The 24,363-nt window shown below is 28.7% G+C and overlaps 1 protein-coding gene across 1 annotated transcript in view; it reads left to right on the top strand.

Annotated features, from left to right (window-relative positions):
- LOC107454853 (large neutral amino acids transporter small subunit 2) overlaps positions 1-15,674 on the top strand; it is a 79,063-nt gene extending 63,389 nt beyond the window's left edge. The window contains exons 6-13 of the mRNA XM_071188302.1: positions 4,257-4,301; positions 4,386-4,509; positions 5,558-5,661; positions 5,817-5,913; positions 6,012-6,161; positions 9,181-9,265; positions 11,011-11,103; positions 12,581-15,674. Coding sequence (XP_071044403.1) covers positions 4,257-4,301; positions 4,386-4,509; positions 5,558-5,661; positions 5,817-5,913; positions 6,012-6,161; positions 9,181-9,265; positions 11,011-11,103; positions 12,581-12,642 — 760 coding nt within the window. The 3' untranslated portion in view covers positions 12,643-15,674. The remainder of the gene's footprint in view (positions 1-4,256; positions 4,302-4,385; positions 4,510-5,557; positions 5,662-5,816; positions 5,914-6,011; positions 6,162-9,180; positions 9,266-11,010; positions 11,104-12,580) is intronic.
- The last annotated feature ends 8,689 nt before the right edge of the window (positions 15,675-24,363 follow it).

Below are 24,363 nucleotides of genomic sequence, written 5' to 3'. Positions count from 1 at the left end.
CGAATTTTTTATTATGAAGTTATAGTTTACGTTTGAGAAAAAGTAGCTCATTTTGAAGTACTGCTCAATATGCAAGAAAAGAAGTCGAATTTTTTATTATGAAGTTATAGTTTACGTTTGAGAAAAAGTAGCTCATTTTGAAGTACTGCTCAATATGCAAGAAAAGAAGTCGAATTTTTTATTATGAAGTTATAGTTTACGTTTGAGAAAAAGTAGCTCATTTTGAAGTACTGCTCAATATGCAAGAAAAGAAGTCGAATTTTTTATTATGAAGTTATAGTTTACGTTTGAGAAAAAGTAGCTCATTTTGAAGTACTGCTCAATATGCAAGAAAAGAAGTCGAATTTTTTATTATGAAGTTATAGTTTACGTTTGAGAAAAAGTAGCTCATTTTGAAGTACTGCTCAATATGCAAGAAAAGAAGTCGAATTTTTTATTATGAAGTTATAGTTTACGTTTGAGAAAAAGTAGCTCATTTTGAAGTACTGCTCAATATGCAAGAAAAGAAGTCGAATTTTTTATTATGAAGTTATAGTTTACGTTTGAGAAAAAGTAGCTCATTTTGAAGTACTGCTCAATATGCAAGAAAAGAAGTCGAATTTTTTATTATGAAGTTATAGTTTACGTTTGAGAAAAAGTAGCTCATTTTGAAGTACTGCTCAATATGCAAGAAAAGAAGTCGAATTTTTTATTATGAAGTTATAGTTTACGTTTGAGAAAAAGTAGCTCATTTTGAAGTACTGCTCAATATGCAAGAAAAGAAGTCGAATTTTTTATTATGAAGTTATAGTTTACGTTTGAGAAAAAGTAGCTCATTTTGAAGTACTGCTCAATATGCAAGAAAAGAAGTCGAATTTTTTATTATGAAGTTATAGTTTACGTTTGAGAAAAAGTAGCTCATTTTGAAGTACTGCTCAATATGCAAGAAAAGAAGTCGAATTTTTTATTATGAAGTTATAGTTTACGTTTGAGAAAAAGTAGCTCATTTTGAAGTACTGCTCAATATGCAAGAAAAGAAGTCGAATTTTTTATTATGAAGTTATAGTTTACGTTTGAGAAAAAGTAGCTCATTTTGAAGTACTGCTCAATATGCAAGAAAAGAAGTCGAATTTTTTATTATGAAGTTATAGTTTACGTTTGAGAAAAAGTAGCTCATTTTGAAGTACTGCTCAATATGCAAGAAAAGAAGTCGAATTTTTTATTATGAAGTTATAGTTTACGTTTGAGAAAAAGTAGCTCATTTTGAAGTACTGCTCAATATGCAAGAAAAGAAGTCGAATTTTTTATTATGAAGTTATAGTTTACGTTTGAGAACAAAATTTTGCATCGAAACTTTTAGAATCTAAAAATCATATAAAGGTTAACATCAAGGTTGTTTCAAGTTCCCACGCATAATTTTTGTTCAATTAAACGCAGATGGCTTAGGTATCAGTTCTAGTTTTTCCCCCACTTAAGTAAATTTCAGGAGAAGATTTATTAAGGTTTAGTTGATTCTAAGAGAATATTTCACTTAAGTAATAAAAGCATTCGTTTATAAAATCTTTTTTTTTTAGTTTAGTTTATGACATCTTAGTAACTTTAAAACAATTTGTCTCTCTTGATTTTGCAGATAAATACCATATTTTTATTTTAAAAAAAATAAAATATAGTAAATAATAAATCAAAATTTTTGAAAAATAAGTAGGAATATATTAAACAAATAAACTCATTGTTGTTTAAGGTAAGAAGACAAACGTTAGTAGCATTTTATTTTTTTATTTTTAATTTTTAATTTATCTAAGTAACAAACCTGCTTATTAAAACACTTGCTTGTTATTATAATCATAAGGTTATCCCCGTGAAAAAACGAGTCAAAAGTCATCACCATAAAAATACTAATAAGAAACATAAAATGTGCCTCGTAAGAATACTAATGTGAATCATAAGGTTATACCTTGGGAGTGCTAATACGAAGTATAAAATCATCCTCGTAAGAGTACCATTAGATCATCCCCGTAGGAATATTTATATGGATAAAATCATCTCCATATAAATAAAGAATTATAATATTTAATTCATTTAAGATTACTAATACGAATCAAATAGTCATCCCCTTTAGGATACTAAAACAGAGCATAAAACTATCTCCGTAAGAATATTAATGCAAATCATAGGTCGCCTTCGTAAGAATACTAAAATGGAATTTAAAGTATCTCCATACAAATAACGAATCATACGGTCAATACTTTAAGATCATTATAATTCAATCCAAATGGTCATCCCCTATAAGAATACTAAAACAAAGCATAAACCCATCGCCGTAAGAATACTAAAATATAACTTAAGGTTATTTCCATATAGATAACGAATTATAAGGTCAGCACTTTAAGATTATTATAATACGAATCAAATGGCCATACCCTTAAGAGTGAGTGCTAAAACAAAGCATAAATTCATCTCCGTAAGAACACTAAGGCAAATCATTAGGTCGTCTCCGTAAGAATACTAAAGCAAATCATTAGGTCGTCTCCGTAGAAACAATAAGGCAAATCATTAGGTCGTCTCCGTAAAAACACTAAGGCGAATCATTAGGTCGTCTCCGTAAGAATACTAAAATAAGCCATAGGGTTATCTCCGTAAAAATAACGAATCATAAGCTCAACATTTTAAGATTATTCTAATACGATCCAAATATTCACCCCCTTAAGAATACTATAACGGACCGTAAGGCTATCTTCGTATAAATAACGAATCATAAGGTCAACACTCCAAGATTATTATAATACGAATCAAATGGTGATCCCTTTACGAGTGCTACAACAAAGCACAACTTCACCACCTAATGAAAATCCTTAGGTCGTCTCCATAAGAATACTAAAATGAGCCATTGGGTTATCTCCGTAAAAATAACGAATCATAAGGTCAACACTTTACGGTTATTATAATGCAATCCAAATGATCATCCCCTATAACAAATGATATAACCATCCTAACAAAGCATAATCCCCTAAAACAAAGCATAAAACCATCTCCGTAAGAATACGAAAACGAATCGTAAGGTTATGTACTTTAAGATAACTAATACGAATCCAAAGGTCTTAATGCAATGGAATAAAACAAAACATAAAAACATCTCCTTAAGAATACTAATGCAAATCATTAGGTCATCTCCGTAAGAATACTAAAACGGATCATTAAGTTACCTTCGTATGAATAACGATATCATAAGGTCAGCACTTTAAGATAGAAGCACTTAAGAATACGATCCAAGTGGTCATCCCTTTAAGAATACTAAAACAAAGCATAAAACCATCCTTGAATACTAATGTGAATTATATAAGATCATCTCCGTAGGGAATACTTTTATTTATTTTTTTTTTTATTTCGAATGCCCACCTGTGTTAACATTTCGTCAATTCAGGCATCCCCCCCCCCGTAGGAATACTAAAACGAATCATATGGACATCTTTGCAAGAGTACTAGTGTGAATCATAAGGTCATCTCCATATGAATACTACTACGAATCAGAAAGTTGTTTGTGTAAGAAAAATGTAAAGAAGCAATAAAATTATCCCTGTAACGAATTATAAGGTCAGTCATAAGAATACTCATATAAACAAGTTTTCGATATGTTTTTTTTTTTTTTTTTTTAGTATTTTTTTAATTGAAAGTATTATTAGAAAATGAGGGGGGGGGAGGGGAAGAATGCTTAAAAGCGTTTTGTAATTTTCAAATTTAAACCCTTGTTGAATAAAATAACGCATCTATAATAAATTTTTTTTATAACCGTCGTTGAACAGCAGACTCAATGTTTTGGGTTTGCTACTACTAATGTTCAACTACGTAGCCTTGTAATTTTGAATCCAATCCAGAAGACAAGGGAACTCCTGGATCACGAAGTGGGAAAAATTTGCCTTCGTGGAGGACTTTTTGATTGAACTAACCCACATTCGGTCTTACGTGGTGAGGAAGACCACGAGAACCTCCCACAGCTAGCCAGACGGCTAGGGGACTCTAACCTATGATCCGTCTACTACTGAGAATATTTCACGTTAGCACTGTGGTCGGTGCAAGCCAGATGCGGATTCGTATCGACCAGACATCGGTGGGATTCGAACCCTGAGAAAATGTACGTGCAATGCTTGCTTAGAATTTAATATGAGAAAACAGCAGTTTTTCGCAACACATTTACTTTTCGAGATGTCTAAAGCATATTTTGAAAAGTAAATATGATATTTATTTTTGATAGTTTAATTTATTTTTAAATTTTTTTGCAGGAACTATCTTAACTTTGTAATTGAAGAATTAATAGAACCTCACAAGTAAGAACTGAATATTTTATTTTCCATAGCTACATTTAATACCAATTCTCTTAATAGATTAAACAATTATTGATTATTCAACAGGAACCTTCCAAGAGCTATCTTCATTTCTTGCATTTTAGTAACTGTTGTTTATACCATGACTGTTGTAGCTTTTCATACAACATTATCTGTAGCTGAAGTTCTTGGGGCTGAAGCTGTTGCTGTCGTAAGTTATCTTAAGAAAGATTTTATCAGCTGTAATTGTTTGGTACATTTTAAATTATTTGTATCGTTTTGTTTGAAGTACATTAAAATGTTTCATCAAAGGCATTATTCATCTCTAGAAATAAATTGAATTTTTAAGAGATTTACCAAAAATAAAAGAAAGTAATAATAATAATTAGTTACTATGACGCGTAGTTACTTTGTATAACTTATTTATTTTGAATAATTATACATGGCGAATTATTTTCAAGGATCTCTTCAGGAGCACTTCATATTTATTCAAAAACAGTTTTTTTTAAGTACTCATCTGTGAGTTTTTTCATTATTGACACAGCTCAAAATGCATGTTTAAGAAAATGTACACAGCTCAAAACGTGTTCTTAAAAAAACGGGCACAGCTCGAAATGCGCGTTCATGAAAATAGATACAGCTCAAAATACGTGTTCAAAATGGACACTTCTCAAAATGCGTTTTTAAGAAATGAACACAGCTTGAAATGCGTGTGTGAGAAAATAGACACAGTTCAAAATGCGTGTTTGAGAAAATAGACACAGCTCGAAATGCGTGTATGAGAAAATAGACACAGCTATGTATCTACCAGAGGAAACAGAAAGTAGTGGTTTGAAGTATGCAAAGGCAGAGAGGTGCGATTGTTCTTGTTTTTCAGTGGCGCCACCTATGGCCGAGAATTCGACTTCTGCCACACCCATACTTCACGCCCGTTTACAGGGCGGAACCCATTCATACATCCATTCATTCATTCACAGATCGTAATTTTGACCTAAATCAGAGAACGATCAATCTCCAATTCAGTACCCTCAGAGGTATTGATTTGTTATGGGAACATGGAGGACTTTGCGACTCGAGAGATTTAACGTGTATCAGTCATAGTAGTGGTTTAACGGCAATCATTAGAAACACCTCAGAAGTTCACCAAGCTTTTAAATTTCTATTGATGTTTTCAGTTCTATCTTCAATCGTAGTAATTTGCTACCTACTTTTTTTTAAATTTAAATTTTTTAACTCTAACTGTGATTATTATTTTTTAGACGTTTGCAGATAGTATGTATGGTAAAATGGCTTGGATCATGCCTGTATTTGTTGCTATGTCCACATACGGTGGTGTTAACGGAATCTTGTTTACTTCATCAAGGTAAGATTATCTCTTTAACACGTTGCTCATTTCATACATTTTCACTACCTTAAAAGATTATCGAACTGCATCATAACAAAAAGACTCAAAATTAGACAAAAATGTTATTATTTATTTATTATTAATTTACTATTATTTATTTATTATGTTTTTAGATTGTTTTATGCTGGAGCTGAATATGGTCAAATGCCAAGAATATTGGCAATGATTCAAGTTAAACATCTCACTCCTGCACCTGCAGTTATAGCTATGGTACGATAAGTGGTTTTGTTTACATTCTTACTGTATATTAAAAAAAAACTCTATTTTGCCGGAATATATGTTTAAAGTACTGTAATTGTTACTTTTAGGCCCTTCTATCCATATTGTACCTATGCTCAAGTGATATTTATGCTTTAATAAATTACGTGGGGTTTGCAACATGGTTAGCTATTGGTCTTGCTGTAGTTTGCCTTCCATATTTGAGGTGGAAACAACCGAATCTGCCACGACCCATCAAAGTAGGAATCTGGTTAAATATATTTTGCCATAAGGCAATTTTTTATCATTACTACATCATTTATTTACCCATCTGTGCCAATAGTTGCAAAATACTAAACTCAAAAGAAATATTTTTTCCACAACAAAAATAGACTTGAATTATTTTTAAATATTCTTTTTTCTTTTAATTTTGTTAAAAATCCGTGACTCAAATTTGAAAAAAACTTTTTGAAAAATGCTAGTTAAACTTTAAATTTTTTTAATTTCTGTTAGTCATTATTCTGAAAGTTTAAAAAAATTCGATCATTACAGAATGCCCTCAAATAATTTATTTTAAAAATCCATGACTCAAGTTTGAAATTTTTTTTTAAAAAAATGCTAGTTAAACTTTACAAATTTTTAATTTCTGTTAGTCATTATTCTGAAAGTTTAGGAAAGTGCGATCATTACAGAATGCCCTCAAATAATTTATTTTAAAAATCCATGACTCAAGTTTTAAAATTTTTTTTAAAAAAATGCTAGTTAAACTTTACAAATTTTTAATTTCTGTTAGTCATTGTTTTGAAAGTTTAAAAAAAATGCGACCCTTAGAGAATGGCTTCAAATAATTTATTTTAAAATTCATGGCTCAAGTTTGAAAAAAACTTTTTGAAAAATGCTAGTTAAACTTTAATTTTTTTTAATTTCTGTTAGTCATTATTCTGAAAGTTTAGGAAAATGCAACCATTAGTGAATGCCTTCAAATAATTTATTTTAAAAATTCATGACTCAAATTTGAAATTTTTTTTTTTTAAAAATGCTAGTTAAAGTTTGCAATTTCTGTTTGTCATTATTCTGAAAATTTAAAATATGCGACCATTAGAGAATGCTTTCAAATAATTTATTTTATACAGCTATATAATAAACATTTATGGAAACTGCCGTGTCTGTATAATTTCAAAAATCACAGAGCTCAAACTATGCTATTAAATAAAAACTTGACAATTATTTTGGATAAGAAAAAACGAAAATTATTTAATTTGTTACGATTTGGGTAAAATTTTTCATAAACTACACCGTATGTAGTAACGATTAGTGACATTTTAATATTATATTTAATTAGATTATCATACATTGTTTAAAGGTTAACAATACTCGAAGAAACACGCGAGATTCTGAACAATGCAATATTGTGGAAATAATGTATTTCTATAAGTATGACATTTTCTTGAAATGTTATTTTAATTTGAAACAATAGTAATTTAATAATTAATAGTTAATATTGGAATCAGAGCATGCTTGTATTAAAATAAAAGTTAGGGAAAAGAAGTCAACTCATTTTTCTCTCTCCAAAAGTGCACTTAGCTGAATTTGCAAATGGACGTCTCAAATCAAAACAGTGTCGGTCGCCAAAGAAATACTAGGTTAACAATAAGTGTCTCAGTGTAAAAACAAAATATGCTTTTCATAGAAAATGTTTAAAATATATATGTTACCATATGAAAGGAAAAACTACCAAATACCGTATATTTTAGCCTTTTTAGCCAGAATTATGTTTTTTTTTTTCTTTTTGTCTCTTTTTTTTAATAAGAAATATCATAACTATACAGGGCGGAAATTTTATCAGAATTTTTTTCGCCGTGAATGATTGCGTCCTTTTTAAAGCTTCATTGCGTACGACTTGTTCTTAACATTTACTAAATTCGACTGGAGAGACAAAAAGAAAAAAATATTGAAATTTTTCGAGCAAGTGCAAGCTGCCTCACCTGTGTGTTTGTTCGCATTTTAAATTATAACAATAACATTGAACATTGTACCTCCCCCCTCCCAAAAAAAAAAGGACAACCTTGAGTAAATTTTGATCTAATGATCGGATCTTCATATTTTAGGACTCAATCTTAATGATTTGAGGGGGTAACTTCAAATATGCTAATTAATTGGTATAGACGATATTTTATGTTATAAAATCGAACACAAAAACGTACTTTCTCAAAATAAGCATACCTTTTTTTCAACGAAATCGGATTTCTCACTCCCAAAAATATGGGGGATAGCCGCAATCTGGGAAATATGGTCCCTATAGTTTGATCAGGAGAGCGATCCAAAATTTGAACCTCTTAATGTTAACTTTAACTTTTTGCGTATTTCACCATGTCTCAAGAACTTGGTAAGCGAATTGAAAAATCTTTGCACTCAATTTTAAAATTCGTTTACCCATGCGAGAAAAAAAAATTTTGTAAATATTTATTATATTTTATTAAATAATAGTAAAAATAAAATTATTGTAAGATATAAAATTTTTTATATCATTTTAAAATATGTAATTTTACCTGTCAAAATACGAAATTTGAGAGAAATCGGTTGAATAGTTCCTGCGAAATCAAATTTTAAAGAAGTCGTATATTTAAAATTCAATTTCACAGGAGCTCTTCAACCGATTTCGCTCAAATTTTGTATTTTGCCATGCAAAATTTCATACTTTAAAATGTCGTAAAGAATTTTATACCTTAAAATTAAAAAAAAATTTCCACTATTATTTAATAAAATAATAAAAAACATAATAAGTATTCACTAAAATTTATTTTTTATGCGGAATATTTTTTGAATAAACGTATGAATTTAGTAATTGTGTGCAAAGGTTTTTCAATGCGCTTAAAATGTTCTAGAGATATGGTGAAATGCGCAAAAAGTAAAATCAGCATTAAGGGGTCCAAACTTTGGATCTCTCTCCTGACCAAACTATGGGGACCATAATTCCTTGTATTTAACTCCCTATATTTTGGGGATCAGAAATCCTGACTCGTCGAAAAATTTATGTTAATTTTGTGAAAGTACGTTTTCGTATCTGATTTCGTAACTTAAAATATCATCTGCAGTAATTAATTAGCATATTTGAGGTCACCCCCTCAAACCATTAAGAATGAGTGTTAGAATGCGAAGATCCGATCATTAGATCAAAAGTTATTCCTTTTGTCTCGTTTTTTTTGTCATACTGTACAATGAATTTATAAATTTTAACGGTGTAAAGAGTTATGTGTTTAAAATGTTTCCCTCTTTCAGGTACATCTTATATTTCCCATTATTTATATCATTGCTACCATATTTATCACAGTAGTTCCTATGATGGCAGATCCTGTTGGAACTGGTGAGATAAATTTTTTTTTAATGTTTATATTTGATAATTTATCCCGTAAATTGAATCATCCTGTAAATTGAACTATCCTGTAAATTGCAGCATCCTGTAAATTCGATTATCCTGTAAGTGTAAATGAATTAATGGCATAATCTTTCAAATATCTAATGATATGCTAGAACGTGATGAGCAACTTTAATGTATATTTTTTAGAATCCTTTTCAAAATGGTACACAAATTAGTTGTCTCAAATTAATAAAGACTAGGGGAGAGAAAAGTTATAGAAATATAACAATTCACTATTGAGAAAGTTTAAAAATCTATTCTATTGTCAGAGGAAACTGAGACAAACTGGTTTTTCTATTTTTCTTGCAGCCTACCTTATAAGTGATTCGTCTAATTTTTATGGAGTTTTTGTTTGCTTCGTTTTCCTCACTTAAATATTAATTTGCAACTTTTTTAATTTTAATTTCTTTTTTGAAATGGATTCTAAAAATGGATATTAAAGGCAATTATGACAAAACACCCTGAATTATTAATTTAGAATGCATATATACAGTAATTCTTGAAATGAAATTAGTTTATGAAGCAAACGCATAGTTTAGAGATAATAGTAATGAGAATTCGAACTAGGCTTAACGGAACTGAAACCATTTTTGGTATTCAGTAACGCAAATATTTATAATTACAACAAGATAAGATATACATAAGAGTCAGTTAAGTTATTTTTATGAGATAATATAAAGTAAAAATTATTAATTTAGAATGCATGTATACAATAATTCTTGGAACGAAATTTGTTTATATAACAAATGCATAATTTAAAGTAAATTGTAATGAGAATTTGAACTAGACTTAACAGAACCGAAGCCATTTTTTGCTATTTAGTAACACAAATATTTATAATCACAGAAAGATAAGTTCAGAAAGATAAGTTATACATAAGAGTCAGTTAAGTCACTTTTATGAGATAATAAAAGTAAAAATTATTAATTTTGAATGCATGCATACAGTAATTTTTGAAACGAAATTAGTTTATAGAACGAACACATAGTTTAGAGAGAATAGTAATGAGAATTCGAACTAGGCTTAACAGAATAGAAGCGGATAGAAATTATACACTACAAAATTATTTAATACAGTTTACCGAGAGAAATTATAATTTACAGAGACAAACATAGAAATCAATGATTTGATTCAGCATTTTTAAAAAATGATTGTTGAAGGACGATGATTAGAAATGTCTCCAAGGCAATCAAACCTTTTTAGATATTTCCTCACTAGTGACTCAAAAGATTTTGACTGAGCTTTTGCTTTTCTTTTTTCCTTGCTTTCACATTAATTGGCAACCCAGAAGGTTCATATTATTGTACATCATTTTTGACAAGGATTCTAAAATTATTTACTAATGGCAGTGATTACAGAAAACCCTGCATTGTAGTTTTATATAGTAAATTTGTGCTATTACAAGTTCAAATTTTTATTTAATTATATTTCATTAGATGTACAAAAATTCTCACAAGATTCACAAATATGCAAAATTTTGCATCATTTCCTTTTCTTGACCTATTCAGTTTTTGTACTCAGTGGGGTCTTATTTCCACCCTGAAGAGTAAATTGGTTAAAGGAGTTAAAAAAAATGCTCAATTGCATTTTTATATAATCTTATGTATTTTTAACCCATTCTTTGCATATTAATATTCTTCAAAAGCAAATTTCAAGATCCGTATGCATTTTAATATTTATTTATTTTTCAGGATTTGGAGCTCTTATCATTGCTACCGGAGTTCCTGTTTATCTGATATTTATATACTGGGAAAACAAGCCTAAAGCAATTAGAAATGCAATAAGTAAGGAATTAAGATATACAAACTTCGAATCAGATATCAGCTTAATATAATTTTAAATAATATTTAATTGTTTAATGAGTCTAATCGTGACACAGTCATTTTATAAAGTTTTTTTTCCCCTAAACCTCAAAAAATACCGTCAGTGTTAAAAATCAGTTTCAAAAAAAAAAATTAGAACAGGTAAAAGTGTATGACTTGATACATTTTTGCTTGGGAAACCAGATATTTTTCTTATCAAATTTCAAAATAAGTTACGAAGTTTGACTAAAGATGGAGCTATTGTTTGAAAGACTCTAAATCAAAGTTTTCTACTCCGACTACTTTTTATCCACAAACTGCCAAACATTGTTGCTGCAAATGATAGTTAGTTTGACAAAATTGATTTTTTTCTTCCTTTTTCTAGCTCGCAGCTCATCTGTTAACGAACTTTGTAACTTAGTTTGAAACTTAGTGAGAATTCATTAATTTGTTTCCTAAGCGGAACGGGGCAAATCATACATTTCTATCTTTTTCTAAATTGTTTTTATTACTTTATGAAATTACAGATCATTTTGAGATAACTGTGGTAGAAGCTTTAGTATTAAAAGTGTCAATATTCTTGCTTTTTCTATATAACATCGCCTTATGATAGCATAAAGATATCAATAAAAATATATCACGTTTTAACTGAAAATGCAGAGATATTAAATTTTTAGTGTTTAAGATAAAGTCAAAATGCACATTATTTTCAAAGCGAATAAATTATTATCTAAAATTTAAACTAGAAATATACTAAAAATTCATTTTTGACCTTAATGAGTAAACTTTCTTTTATTTCACTTTTGACAATTATTCTAATAATACATGTTAAGGGTGATGATTATAGAACAGTCTGTGTCCTTTCAATTTTATAAAGACGTTTCTGAGTTGTAAACGTAAATTACTAATCCAAATGTAATCGCACAAAATGGATTTTATAAAATATTTAGAATTTTTTTTTTTGTAAATATTTCCTGTGCATTCGTAGGATGTTTAATTTACAAGTACATTTCTGTCTTATGATATCTGTTTCATTGGATTCGCTTTTTTGCCTCTTGGATTTTCTGGTTTAATTTCAGAACGTCGGTAACTCTCTGGTGAAAATAGAGCATATTTGTGAAATGAAAATGTACAAAATTTAGCATAAAAAAACCAATTGCGATGAATACAAAATAGTAATTCAGATACTAATTCAATCAAATAACTAAAGTTAATCAACAAAGCAAAAGTTTTTAGAAAAAATTAAGAAGCTTAGCTAATGAACAGGGCTATTTCTTTTTTTTAAAAGGTGGGAGTTTAATTGTTTGTTTTATGATGAACTATTCTTTACTCTATTTATAAAAAAACTTAATAATCCCATAATCGAAGAAAATATAAATGTTTTAAAAAATCTGTTCAATAAATGCTTGTTTATTTTGAGAACTCAATAATTAATTCACAAATTTATTTTTTTCTTCAGATTCAACGTATTGTACACTACAAAAACTTCTTGTTGTTGTGCCTGCTGAGAAAAGTTCATAAGATATTTGATTTTTTTTGTACCATCTTTCCTCATTGATTATTTTTTTTGTTAAATCATTTGAAATATCTATAAATTGAATAAGTGATTAAAAAATAATTTAAACTAAACTGAAAGTAAGAAAATGAACTTGTTTTAAATATTAATATGCAAAAATCCTTTATTTTGTCAATGAATGAATTTAGTGATTAATTCATTCATAATTTGTATAGTATAAATTTTTTCCTATAGGTTATTTAACTACTAAATTTTACTGTTCTTAATTATATCATTAAATTCAATTATAACTTATAAGTAGTTAAAAAATAAACTTTTGTTAGATATAAGCACTTTGATGTAATGCTTTTGAATTACCGAACTAATGAATGACTAGCATTTTAGTACGAAAAATAAATTTTATAATGAACTCAAGTAACGAATTGAAAGTTTTTGCTATATGTAATTGTATTGTTGAGTGGACCATCGACTAGTAATTAGTCAAATAAATTTTTTGTAAGATGTCACTACATGAAAATTGACCACTATGTTGTGCTAATAAATCAACGGATGATTAGTTGACAAATTTTTTATATAAATTCTTTACATTTGACATCACTGCCCGCAAAATTATAATTTATGCTACATCTTTAAGTGACTATGAGTTATAACCTATAATTTACTTTTTTTTTTTTTTTTTTTGAGTGAAAAAAAGTGAACATATTTCGTTTAACCAAGGCAGCTGCCTTTTTTATAAAATTTTAACTATAGTTAAAATTAAATTAACGATAATAATTTAATTATAATTAAATTAAAATTTAATTTTTTCATTTGTAATAAAACTGTATGAAACAATTTCTTCAGTATTTTACGTAGAATATATGTAATACTCTAAAGCTATTCCTGATTTTTTTGATTGCATTACTTTTTAATTTGATGAACTTGTCTTTAATGCTTTTTCATTTTTATAAAAATCGCATGGATTTTTTTTGGATTAAAATTTTCATTATCATGTGTGTGACTGTTATTCTATAACTGATACAACTTCATAACAGTTTAAAAATAGCATGTTATTTGTTAGAAGATTTATTTTTTTCTGATAGAAAGTAATTTTAAAAGTGCTACTCAAAAAAACTTTTTTTTTTGGGGGGGGGGATTATTTTAAGCATTATCCCCAAAATCTTAAATCTAACTTCCCATAGAAATAATATATTGTAATATTAATGAAATGTAGTATACATATTAATAAGGTTTCTTCAAAGTAAAAAATATTAATTTTAATTTTTGATTGACAATTGGAAAAATGTAATCATTCCAATGAAAAATATTTTTTATCTTTTTGTCTGTTTTTAATATCGGAGATTGTTTGTTTTGTCCTCTTTTAGAATAATGGCTTTTGTACTTGTTCGTTATTATGAATCTCATTATTATGAACCTCGTTATTATGAATAATGTTCGTTATCATGAATCTCCTAAAATTTTTCATTTTAGAAATATAGTTGATTGAGAATATGTGTGGTCTTAGAATATGAAATATAAATAAAAAAAATACATGGAATTCGTTGTTGTTAATTTAAATTTTCACTTTTATTAAAAAAAAAGTTAGCTATTACTGTTTTAAAAATACAATTTAGATTCCTAGAAAATTGCAGTAACTGAAGATTTATTCTATTATTAATCTTTGTTTAAAAATTATTTATTTGAAAAAAAGGATTTCATTTAAAGCATTTTCGTAATACAAAAGAAAATTACATTATCTTTTGTTTTAAAAATACAATTTAGATTCCTAGAAAATTGCAGTAACTGAAGATTTATTCTATTATTAATCTTTGTTTAAAAATTATTTATTTGAAAAAAAGGATTTTATTTAAAGCATTTTCGTAATACAAAAGAAAATTACATTATCTTTTAAAAAGCTTAATACACTTAAGCAAAATTGAGAAAATTTGTTTCTTAAATTCTACTTAGTCAAAGTAAGTAGTGAGTTTAATTTCGGTAATAAGAAACATTTTGTGAAAACTGTGTGCAAACCTTAAAAAGAAGGACTATTTATACAGTTTCTATGAAAATGAACCCAGCTGTATTTTTATAACATACATTTACATTATATGTATACTGTAAATAATGTGTGTTAATAATCATGAGCTTGTTTTCTTATACCAAGTGTACACTTTTGTACGTAACCTAACTGAAAAACTTGTATTTTCCTAATATATGACATTTAAAAGTAGCCTCCTAACTTATAACTTTATTAATTAGTTTTGTCTTTTTTTATGAAGTGATTGTTTAGTTTTTAATTTGCTGTGCTTTTTTTATTGTTCGTGTTTATTTCTGTACATTTTAACTAATGCCATTTTTTAAATATGCAATGTTAGCAGCTGAAGCTCAATTGCCATTTTGTGTTTATAGAATATTCTTTGGCATTTTAAATTAAATTTATTGACTATATCAGCCGATATATTATGTATTGAACTCTAAAAATTACATTTAAAATAAATTAATTAAATCGAAGCTCATTGTAATTCAATTATTCATTGAGATTAAATGTAACAACAAATTTAAATGATAAATTTTTACTAAACAATAAGAAGAAAAAAGTATATTGTGCGATTCAATTTAACATTGAACTACAATTTAAGTGACTTTATCCGAATTTAGTTAAGAAATTAATTGCTCTAACAACGTTGCTCAAATTTATACAGCTTTTACTATTTTTATATTGTTGTCATGGTTTAATCAGTAGTTACTTGTTAAAGTGTAAGTTGTTCCATTTCATGTATATTATTATTATTACTAGTTTCTTTAAAAATGTCTTAAAATATTAGTTCTAAGTATAAATTTTCTTATTTGAAAATTTTATAATTGTTTTAGACAGTATTTTAAATATCTCCAACAGAAATGGGATATTTTGAAAAATTATAACAAATTAAGTTACTTAAATATATAAAACTGTGTTGATTATTACATTTATATTTTTATTGCATTTTCATATTGTTTATAATATTTTATGTATCTTCATTGCAAATATGACGTTGGTAATAAAGTATTAAATCATAAATGTGTCTTTACTGAAAAATATATTCAAATATTTGACACCAAATCAGCCACAATTGAGAGAACTTACTTTTTAAAATTCTTGTGTTGTTTAACCGCTTCCTTTACCAATTTTTTTCTATTAGCTTGAAAAGTTCTCAATATGAATTTCAGAAATAATAACATCCAAACTTTGCTCTTGTCCGACCAAAATATTGGGACCTTATTTCCCAGTTATCCTCTATATTTTGGCCCTCAAAAATCCAAATGCGTGGAGAAAAACATGTTTATTCAGAGAAAGTGCGTTTTCGGGCCTGATTTCTTAGCTTAAAATATCGTCTGCACTAATTAATTAACATATTTGCTGTCTCCCCATCGAACGCGAAAGTCCTATCATTAGATCAAATTTTATTCAGGGTGGTCTTTTTATTTTTTGAGCCTTTTATACATTTTAATCTTTATTTTATCCTTCTACAAATACAAAAAAAATTAAAAAATTATTGCTCATATACTACATTATTTAAACCTTTTTTTTTTTTTAAATTTCCATAACTTGCTGTACTTATAAGTAACTTGCTGTAAAAAATCATCTTAATTTGATTCCGCTTTTCTTTTCTTAAACTACAAGAAAGTAGTTTTCGTGGCACTCCTTTTATTTTGATTTTTTTCTCAAAACAGCGGTGCTTGAAAAATAAATTTAAAAAAAATGTCATAAAGTAAGTTACATTTTCATGGAATACTCAAAAATTCAACCCAATATAGAAAAATCCCTACGTGGAACGAAAACTATATTTATTGCGAAAATTGCACTACAGTTTTTATTAAATTTGTCAAAAATTGTACTAGTTAGAGATACATCATGTAAGAGATTTATATTTTCGATTAAAAATGATGTTAAAATTTTGTGATCTATATAAATATATAAAATTTTGCAACTATTTAGAATGCATCAGTACCAGGTCCAAAATATACTTCTTCTCAATCCTTTTCAGCACATTTTTTTGTCGATCTACCCTCATGTCACGCATTACGCATTATACTTTCTTTTAGAGTAGGTTATCTTCCTTTACAGATCATTCTTTGGCTACATTTATTTCTAACTGTTCCAAAACTGCCCTTTACGAGCTGTGATGGGGATAGAGCGTTCGCTTTCCAATGCAGTGAACCAGCTTCGAATCGCAGCGATGGCTGGTCGATGTGATTTTCGGTTTGCACCGATCACAGTGCTGACGTAGAATATCCAAGGCTGATTGTGCTCCGGAAAAAATCCGGATTTTTCGCTAACAGTGATCCGGAAGTTTCAAAAAATCATTGATCACAGAAGTTTCCGGAAATCAAATTTTCAAAGGTGGAACTTAAAAACACAGTTTATTTTATTTGTTTGTAAGGGAGAGCCAGAGAGATACTTTATAAGCTTATATTCATGATTAATATTCATTTTTTATCAGTAAATAGTTGTTATAATCATAAACTCAAGAAAAAAAGACATATTTGTAAATTTTAATTACTTCTCCTGGTCATTATAGGTATGTGTAAAATTTTAAATATATTTTAAGTAAACTAAGAAATATTGAGAAAAAGGAAGAAAAAAAACTTTGTTTAAATTTTTTTCTATTTAAACCGTTTTTTTTTTTAATTTTTTTACTCAGGAAATTTTCCGGAATTTTGACTTGGACTCACAATCACCCCTGAATATCCTCATTGGTCGGATCATGGGTTCGAGTCCCTTTGCCATCAGGCTAATCATGGGAGGTTTTCGCTGTTTTCCTCTCCATGTGACGCAAATGTTGGTCAGTTTCTTCAAAAAGTCCACCACGAAGGTAAATTTCTCTTAATACTTGATTCAAGAGTTCCTTTGTCTTCTGGATTGGGTTCAAAATTACAAGGCTTCGGAGTTGAACATTAGTAGTCGTAAACCCAAAATTGGTCAGCTGTTCAACGACGGTTATAAATAAAATAACCCCTTACAACCTTCATTAAAAGTTATTACGGCTAAATAAGTTACAATTTTATCTATTTATGTTCCGTATCTATTTATTATCTATTTATAACTCCTTAACGAGTTCCCTTGCCGTTAGTAGTCGTAAACCCAAAATTGGGTCGGTAGTTCAACGACGGTTATGAATAAAATAAAAAAACCATTTGCAATCTTCATCAAAAATTATTATAGCTAAATAAGTTGCATTTTCGTCTATTTATATTGAAAGTACCATTGTTTCTTTGTTTACATATTTTAAACGAATTATTTCAGTAAAAAAGTAGAATTTTAGTGAAATGTTTCGATAGGAGTATGCAAATCTATTAATCAACTGAGCGTACATGATTATACACGTCCGATGTAGCACCAAAATAATTTTAATATTTTGATGTTAAAAGACTAAACTATCAAAAAGAGCAATAATTCTTTTTTTCAGTTCTTGAAAATTTTACTCTGTTGTTTCTCCTTAACTATACTAGTGGCACTTTTAAGAATTATTTATACTACAATATGAAATGTTGCTCTATTATATTATTATTATCTATAGTTAAAAAAGGAGACAAATACAGGTTCTATTTTATAACAGTCATTAAACAGCAGACCTAATTTCAGGTTTATGACTATTCTATCCGATTCCGTTCTGGATCCGTTCAACTCCGTAGCCTTGTAATTTTGAACCCAATCCAGAAGACATAGGATACTCCTGGATCAAGTAGTGAAAGACATTTGCTTTCGTAGAGGATTTTTGGATGGAACTAACCCTCATTTGCGTTGCACAGTGAGGAAAACCTCCCACGGTTAGCCAGACGGCAGGGCACTCTAACCCACGATCTGTCTAGAACTGAGGATATTTTTTTAATCAGCACTGTGGTCAGTGCGATTCGGGTGCGGAATCGACCAGCCATTGATGGAATTTGAACCCGGGTCATCTCATTGAGAGGCGAGAGAGCCATCCATACAGATTCTAATGAAAATAATAGTTGTAATTTTGAAGAATGTAATCAAGAAGAGAAACAAAATCCTTAAATTTATAAAACGTGCGCTTGTAAAAAGAAAAACAAGTTTGGCTCACTTATTGGCATGTATTAAACCCGGTAATTCTTGTTACAACTTTTTTTTGTATTTCAGCTTATATTTTAACTGTCCACAATTTCATTTTTTGTCTATTAAAAATACAGTAAAAATATTTATATACTTTAAAACTCGGGAAAATTTCTCATAAATAGTCGATAATTACTTTAAGGAATTTAAACTTTTATTTTCGTCCATAAATGTCTCGTAGCAGACGATATCATTATTATTGTTTTATATACGTTTACAGGTAATATAGAGTGATCAAGTTTGAAAAAGTCAAATTTAGAGTTAAAAAGTATTATATTTGACATTTTATTTTATTTTATAATCGTCGTTGAAGGGCCGACCCAATTTTTGGGTTTACGACAACTAATGTCAACGCCTTATAGTTTTGAACCCAATCCAGAAGACAAGGGAACTCCTGGATCAGATATTGGGAAAAATTTACCTTCGTGGAGAACTTTTTGATGGAACTAACCCGCATTTGCGTTCCATGGAGTCTAATCCACGATCCGTCTACCCCTGAGGATATTTTTACGTCAGCACTGTGGTCGGTGCAAGCCGGCTGCGGAATTCGTATCGATCAGCCATCGCCGGGATTCGAACCCGGTTCACCACAATGGAAGGTGAATGCTCTATCCCCTGAGCCATCACGGCTGTGGCAAATCCATTTGAAAATTATGTAAACAGACAGTATTCAGACAGTATTTCAATGCTTAATAGTTTCATCGCGGCACTGTTTTTCCACTCTCTGCGCTACAGTACTAAAACTGAGACAAAATCGAAGTTCCATTAAACTTGTTTATTTTACTTTAAAAAGCAAAAATGGATAGAAATCAATTAAAATACTCACTTTTACAACAATAATACTCAGCGGACATTCTCGGAAGACGAATTATCTCGTCCGTCACGATGGAAGAGTTAAAGGTTGGCTTTACAGCGGTATAGATCCACACTGCACAAGCGTGAAGTAATGGACAACTAGTCAACTATTCATTCAGTGACGAGCTAAGTTAACTGTTAATGGAGCTTAAAGCCAAAACGTAAATATTTTCCTCGTAAAAACCTCATCTTTGCTCTGAAAATAAACAAAAACTGGTTCTGAAACTTGCGAAGAGGTTATCTCAAGCAAACACAAAGTAGAGCTTGTTACATATTACAACCGGTTGAACCTCTTTTTTGACTTTAACGTTTTCTTCAGTATATGAGGCAATTTAACCCACTTCCTTTACCAATTTTTTTGGGGGAAAAATGCAAAAAATCAACATATATTTTTATTTTATTAATAAATACAAGGAACTAAAACAAAACATAACACACAAGTTCTAAGTTGAAATTTTAATTTTTTTACGTGTAAAAAATATTTAATTTACTAGCAGTTTACTATCCCAAATTATCTCGGGCAAATGAAAAAAGTTAAATATGAGTCTTCGTATGTATTTCCATCTTCATAATCATTACTTTCGCTCGCAAAAGCCATTTTTTTACTCTTTTTTCTACGTCAATTCATACGCCATTGTATATACAATTATACAAATCACGTCTGCAGTCCCACAAACAGCAAAACTCTCAAACAAAAATTGGCAAATTTCTAATCCCGGCAGATTATTTTTTGTTTTGCTTCCGGCCGAATAAAAACGTGATAAAACAAAACGTATTGACGAATTTTGCCATGCCTGATAATAAATATTTGCAATATATACATACCCGAGGGATAATCAGGGAAGAGCATATTTTTCATGTTCTATACTTCTAGAATATGCAATTTAAGTCAGCTCAAATCTTAAGAAAATATAAAAATCAGTTTGAAGATCGAGAACATGAAATTTTTTTTTTAAATTCCTTCAACTTTGCTTAAAAAAATAAATAGCTAAATAAATAATTACACAAAATATAAAATTCAACGTAAAGTAGATCATTTGTTTCTCTTTAAGTTGAAAACATCGTTAACTACAAAGCATTTCAAATATTAAAAGAAACAATTTCTTTTCATGGAAGACAGTTTCGAAAAGGATGGCCACAAGTCACGGAAATCAGAACTTTCCTTTCTTCTTTTTCGAACATTTGCTGGAAATTCCAATAACTGCAAAGAATTCTGTGTTTTATTTCATCATTTTGTAAGTATTAATGACTAGAATGCATGCAACAAGGTTTATGGAATTAGTTTGCTGATTAAATGCTAAAAGTGTTCGGTTAATGGCTATTATTCTCTTAAAATTTACTTATATGTATCAATTAGCCATTGACTTTAAATCTCAGATAGAAACATTTACTCAATTGTACCATTTTATTATCTCTGAATATTTTGTTTAGTATTCTATGGAAATACCTAAGAAGTAAATTATTCAGAATTATAAATATTTATAACTTATGAATTATTTATACCTATATTTAAATAATTTAGTGTTAAGTAATTGTTTTGTATTTTGCAAAGAAAAAAATTGGCGCAATTATATTAGTGCACCTTCTCTATTTGTTTATTTATAAATATATTATTTTAATACAATCTCATGCTTGAATCAAAGTAAATGAAAAAATGAGCACTTTTTTAGTGAAATTAAAATGAGCAAAAAGATCAAAATGTGACATATTATTACGGTATTAAATAATTTACCTTCACACAAGTTATTGATATCTTTTCATCGATTTACTTTATGTTACTTTACGTTTATTTAATTTTAATTAAAACGTGTTTTATACTGTTTTTAAAAATCAGAAAAAACTGGAATTTTAAGAGAAACTTTACTTTCTTACTTTTGAACTTTACTTTTTAATATTGATAAAATTTCATTTTGTTTACTAAAAATAAAAAATTTCATTTCAATCTATTAGTCTAATTAGTACTATGTTAAAAATATTGTCTTACCCTTTTTACAGGAATTATTGACAATATTGCAATATTTTTTTCGTCCTAATATGCCAATGCAACATTTCTTTTTCATAATGCCCGCCTGGGGAATGACCTACGTCATACAAGCATCTGAAGGGCAGATTTGTTAGGCACCCTATTAGGTGGGCAATCATTGCTCCCACAGTAAGGACAGGTAGTACAGAGAATGCCTTGCCCGATATTCGAACCCAGAACCTTTCTGATACAAGGACAGTTCCCTGACCTCTACACAGGCCGGTCGGCACATATGTTCTTTGAACCATATATGGTTTATATATGGATTATAGATTATACTTGAACCATATATGGTTTACATATGGTTCAAATGTAATACACATAAATATATGTTTCAAATATAATCCAATAATATGGTATATATTTGGTTAAAATATTATCTTTGAACCATATATGGTTTATAAATGGATTATATTTGAACCATATATGGTTTATATATGGATTATATTTCAACCATATGTGGTTCAAATATCAGTTCTTAGAACCATAATATGGTTTTAAATTAATGCAACCGAATTATGATGTTATTTTGAACTATATTTCTATGTTGTTATTTTAAACTATGTTGCTATTTTAAACTATATATAAATTAAATCATGTAATCAAATTAAAGAAGTGTGATTTTATGTCTAGACTTAGCATCAGAAAGTTGCGGCATAATTGTCCAATATACGGTTGGACAGGCTTACGGAACCCTACAACTTACGGAACCTTACAAACTTACGGAACAACATACGGAAACTTACAAATGTTATAATTTAACACTTTAATAATAGTAGCAATAAAGCAGTTATTCAAACCAATTGATTCTGTTACATAATTTTGTTGTTGTTCAGGACATTGAAGAAAAAACTGCTTTCAAGTTTGACTTGAAAATAAAAAAGAACTGATTCATACTATACTCTCAGAAAAACTGGTTCAATTTTTGACCATTATATACAAAGAAAAAAAATCTAGTGAAATTACCGTACTGTATGGTAATGACGTGTATGGTAACATGAAGCTAAAACATACAGTACTAAAACCATTCATTTGATCATTTCTCCATTCATACGGTAACCGATTTTCGGAAATTCTTGTTTTTAAAATTATAATACATTTTACCACATATTAATAAAAATAACAAAATGGAAAAGTAAATTTAGCCAAATAAATGGTTGTCGTGTCATAATTCAAGACTTCGGTATAAAATTTCCATATTTTACTACATCTTCCAAATTTTATGACATATTATAAAACCATATTTTATTGTTAATTTTACCATAATCATAACCAAAGCGCTTCGGTAACAATTTCCGAGATTTTTGGTATTCCCATAGAGCCAAATACACGGTAAATTTTACCATACTCTGTTAGTTTTCAAGAATCAATTATGCAAAATTGACCGATCAGTTACCCGTCACATATAATAACTGATAATAGTTTTTTTTTAAAGTTTAATGATGGCTGATAAGATCTCTTCAGGTCTAAATTTCAATTCAATCCAGTAATTAAAACATGTGCAAGACTTTTATAAGAATCATGTTTTCAAGGAATCAATTTCAATGTCAATCGCCAACAATGATCAATTTTTGTTTTATTTCTAAATCGGTTTTTAAAATGCTTCAAAAAAGTTAATGTTGGTTCTTTTTTTTTATTTTGATTTGCAATCCCTGGTCAAATTATTCGACGCACTTTAAGATTCTATGCAAAATCTTAATTATCAGGTGATACTCTATACAGCTTTATTGTTTTGACGCGACTGAAACCAGTTTGTTTACCTTCGTGTATCAGTTTGTTAAATTAGACGATATTTAATATGGATTCGACGATTAGATAAATTAGACGATATATTACATAAATATTGAATATTTATTATCAGGTATTATATTAGTATATTATAATAATTCGACCAAATTATTAGATGCGTTGTAGTGTTTTAATAATTGCGTGTTTTGCACGATTTTATATGCAATACTTTTATATTTAAACATACATACAATGGGTTTTTATTCATGAGATTTTTTATATACTTCCTATTTGTATTTATTTTTAACGTATTGCATTATAATGTTAACCAATTGATACACGAACATAAACAAGTGCAAAATGGCTTCAGCCGAGTTAAAACAATAAAGCTGTATGGTATCAACTGAAAATTAAGATTTAGCATGGAATCTCATAGTGCGTCAAATAATTTACTTTAATTATTATTATATACTAATATAATACCTGATATAGTAAATATTCTATGTTTATGTAATATATCGTCCAATTTCTCCAATCGTCGAATTTATATTACATATCGTCTAATTTAACAAATTGATTCACAAACGTAAACAAGTACCAACCGGTTTCAGTCACGAAGAAACAATAAAGCTGTATAGTATCACCTGATAATTAAGATTTAACATAAAATCTTATAGTGAGTCAAATAATTCACTTTAATTATAATAATATACTAATACACTCTATAACAAAAAAATCGACGCACCAAGAAGGAGTCGTCCGATTGAAACGAAAATTCGTGGATAAGAAGACAATGTTCAGAATAGTAAATGTTTAAAATTTCGGAACAATTGAATAATTTATTGCAGAGTTACAGTAACACGTTCAATAAGGTGTTGACCCGCCTCTAGCCTGGATACAAGCTGCCATACGGCGTGGCATAGACCGATAAAGCTCCCGGATGGTCTCTTGCGGTATTTCCTGCCAAATTCGATCCAATTGTCGAACGAGGTCATCAACATTCCGTGCCAGATGCAATCGCCTTCCCAT

Source organism: Parasteatoda tepidariorum, chromosome X2 (genome assembly GCF_043381705.1).
Source record: "Parasteatoda tepidariorum isolate YZ-2023 chromosome X2, CAS_Ptep_4.0, whole genome shotgun sequence".
Lineage (NCBI taxonomy): Eukaryota > Metazoa > Arthropoda > Arachnida > Araneae > Theridiidae > Parasteatoda > Parasteatoda tepidariorum.
The sequence above is the reverse complement of the archived record's forward strand: the minus strand, read 5'-3'. Positions and strand labels throughout refer to the sequence as shown.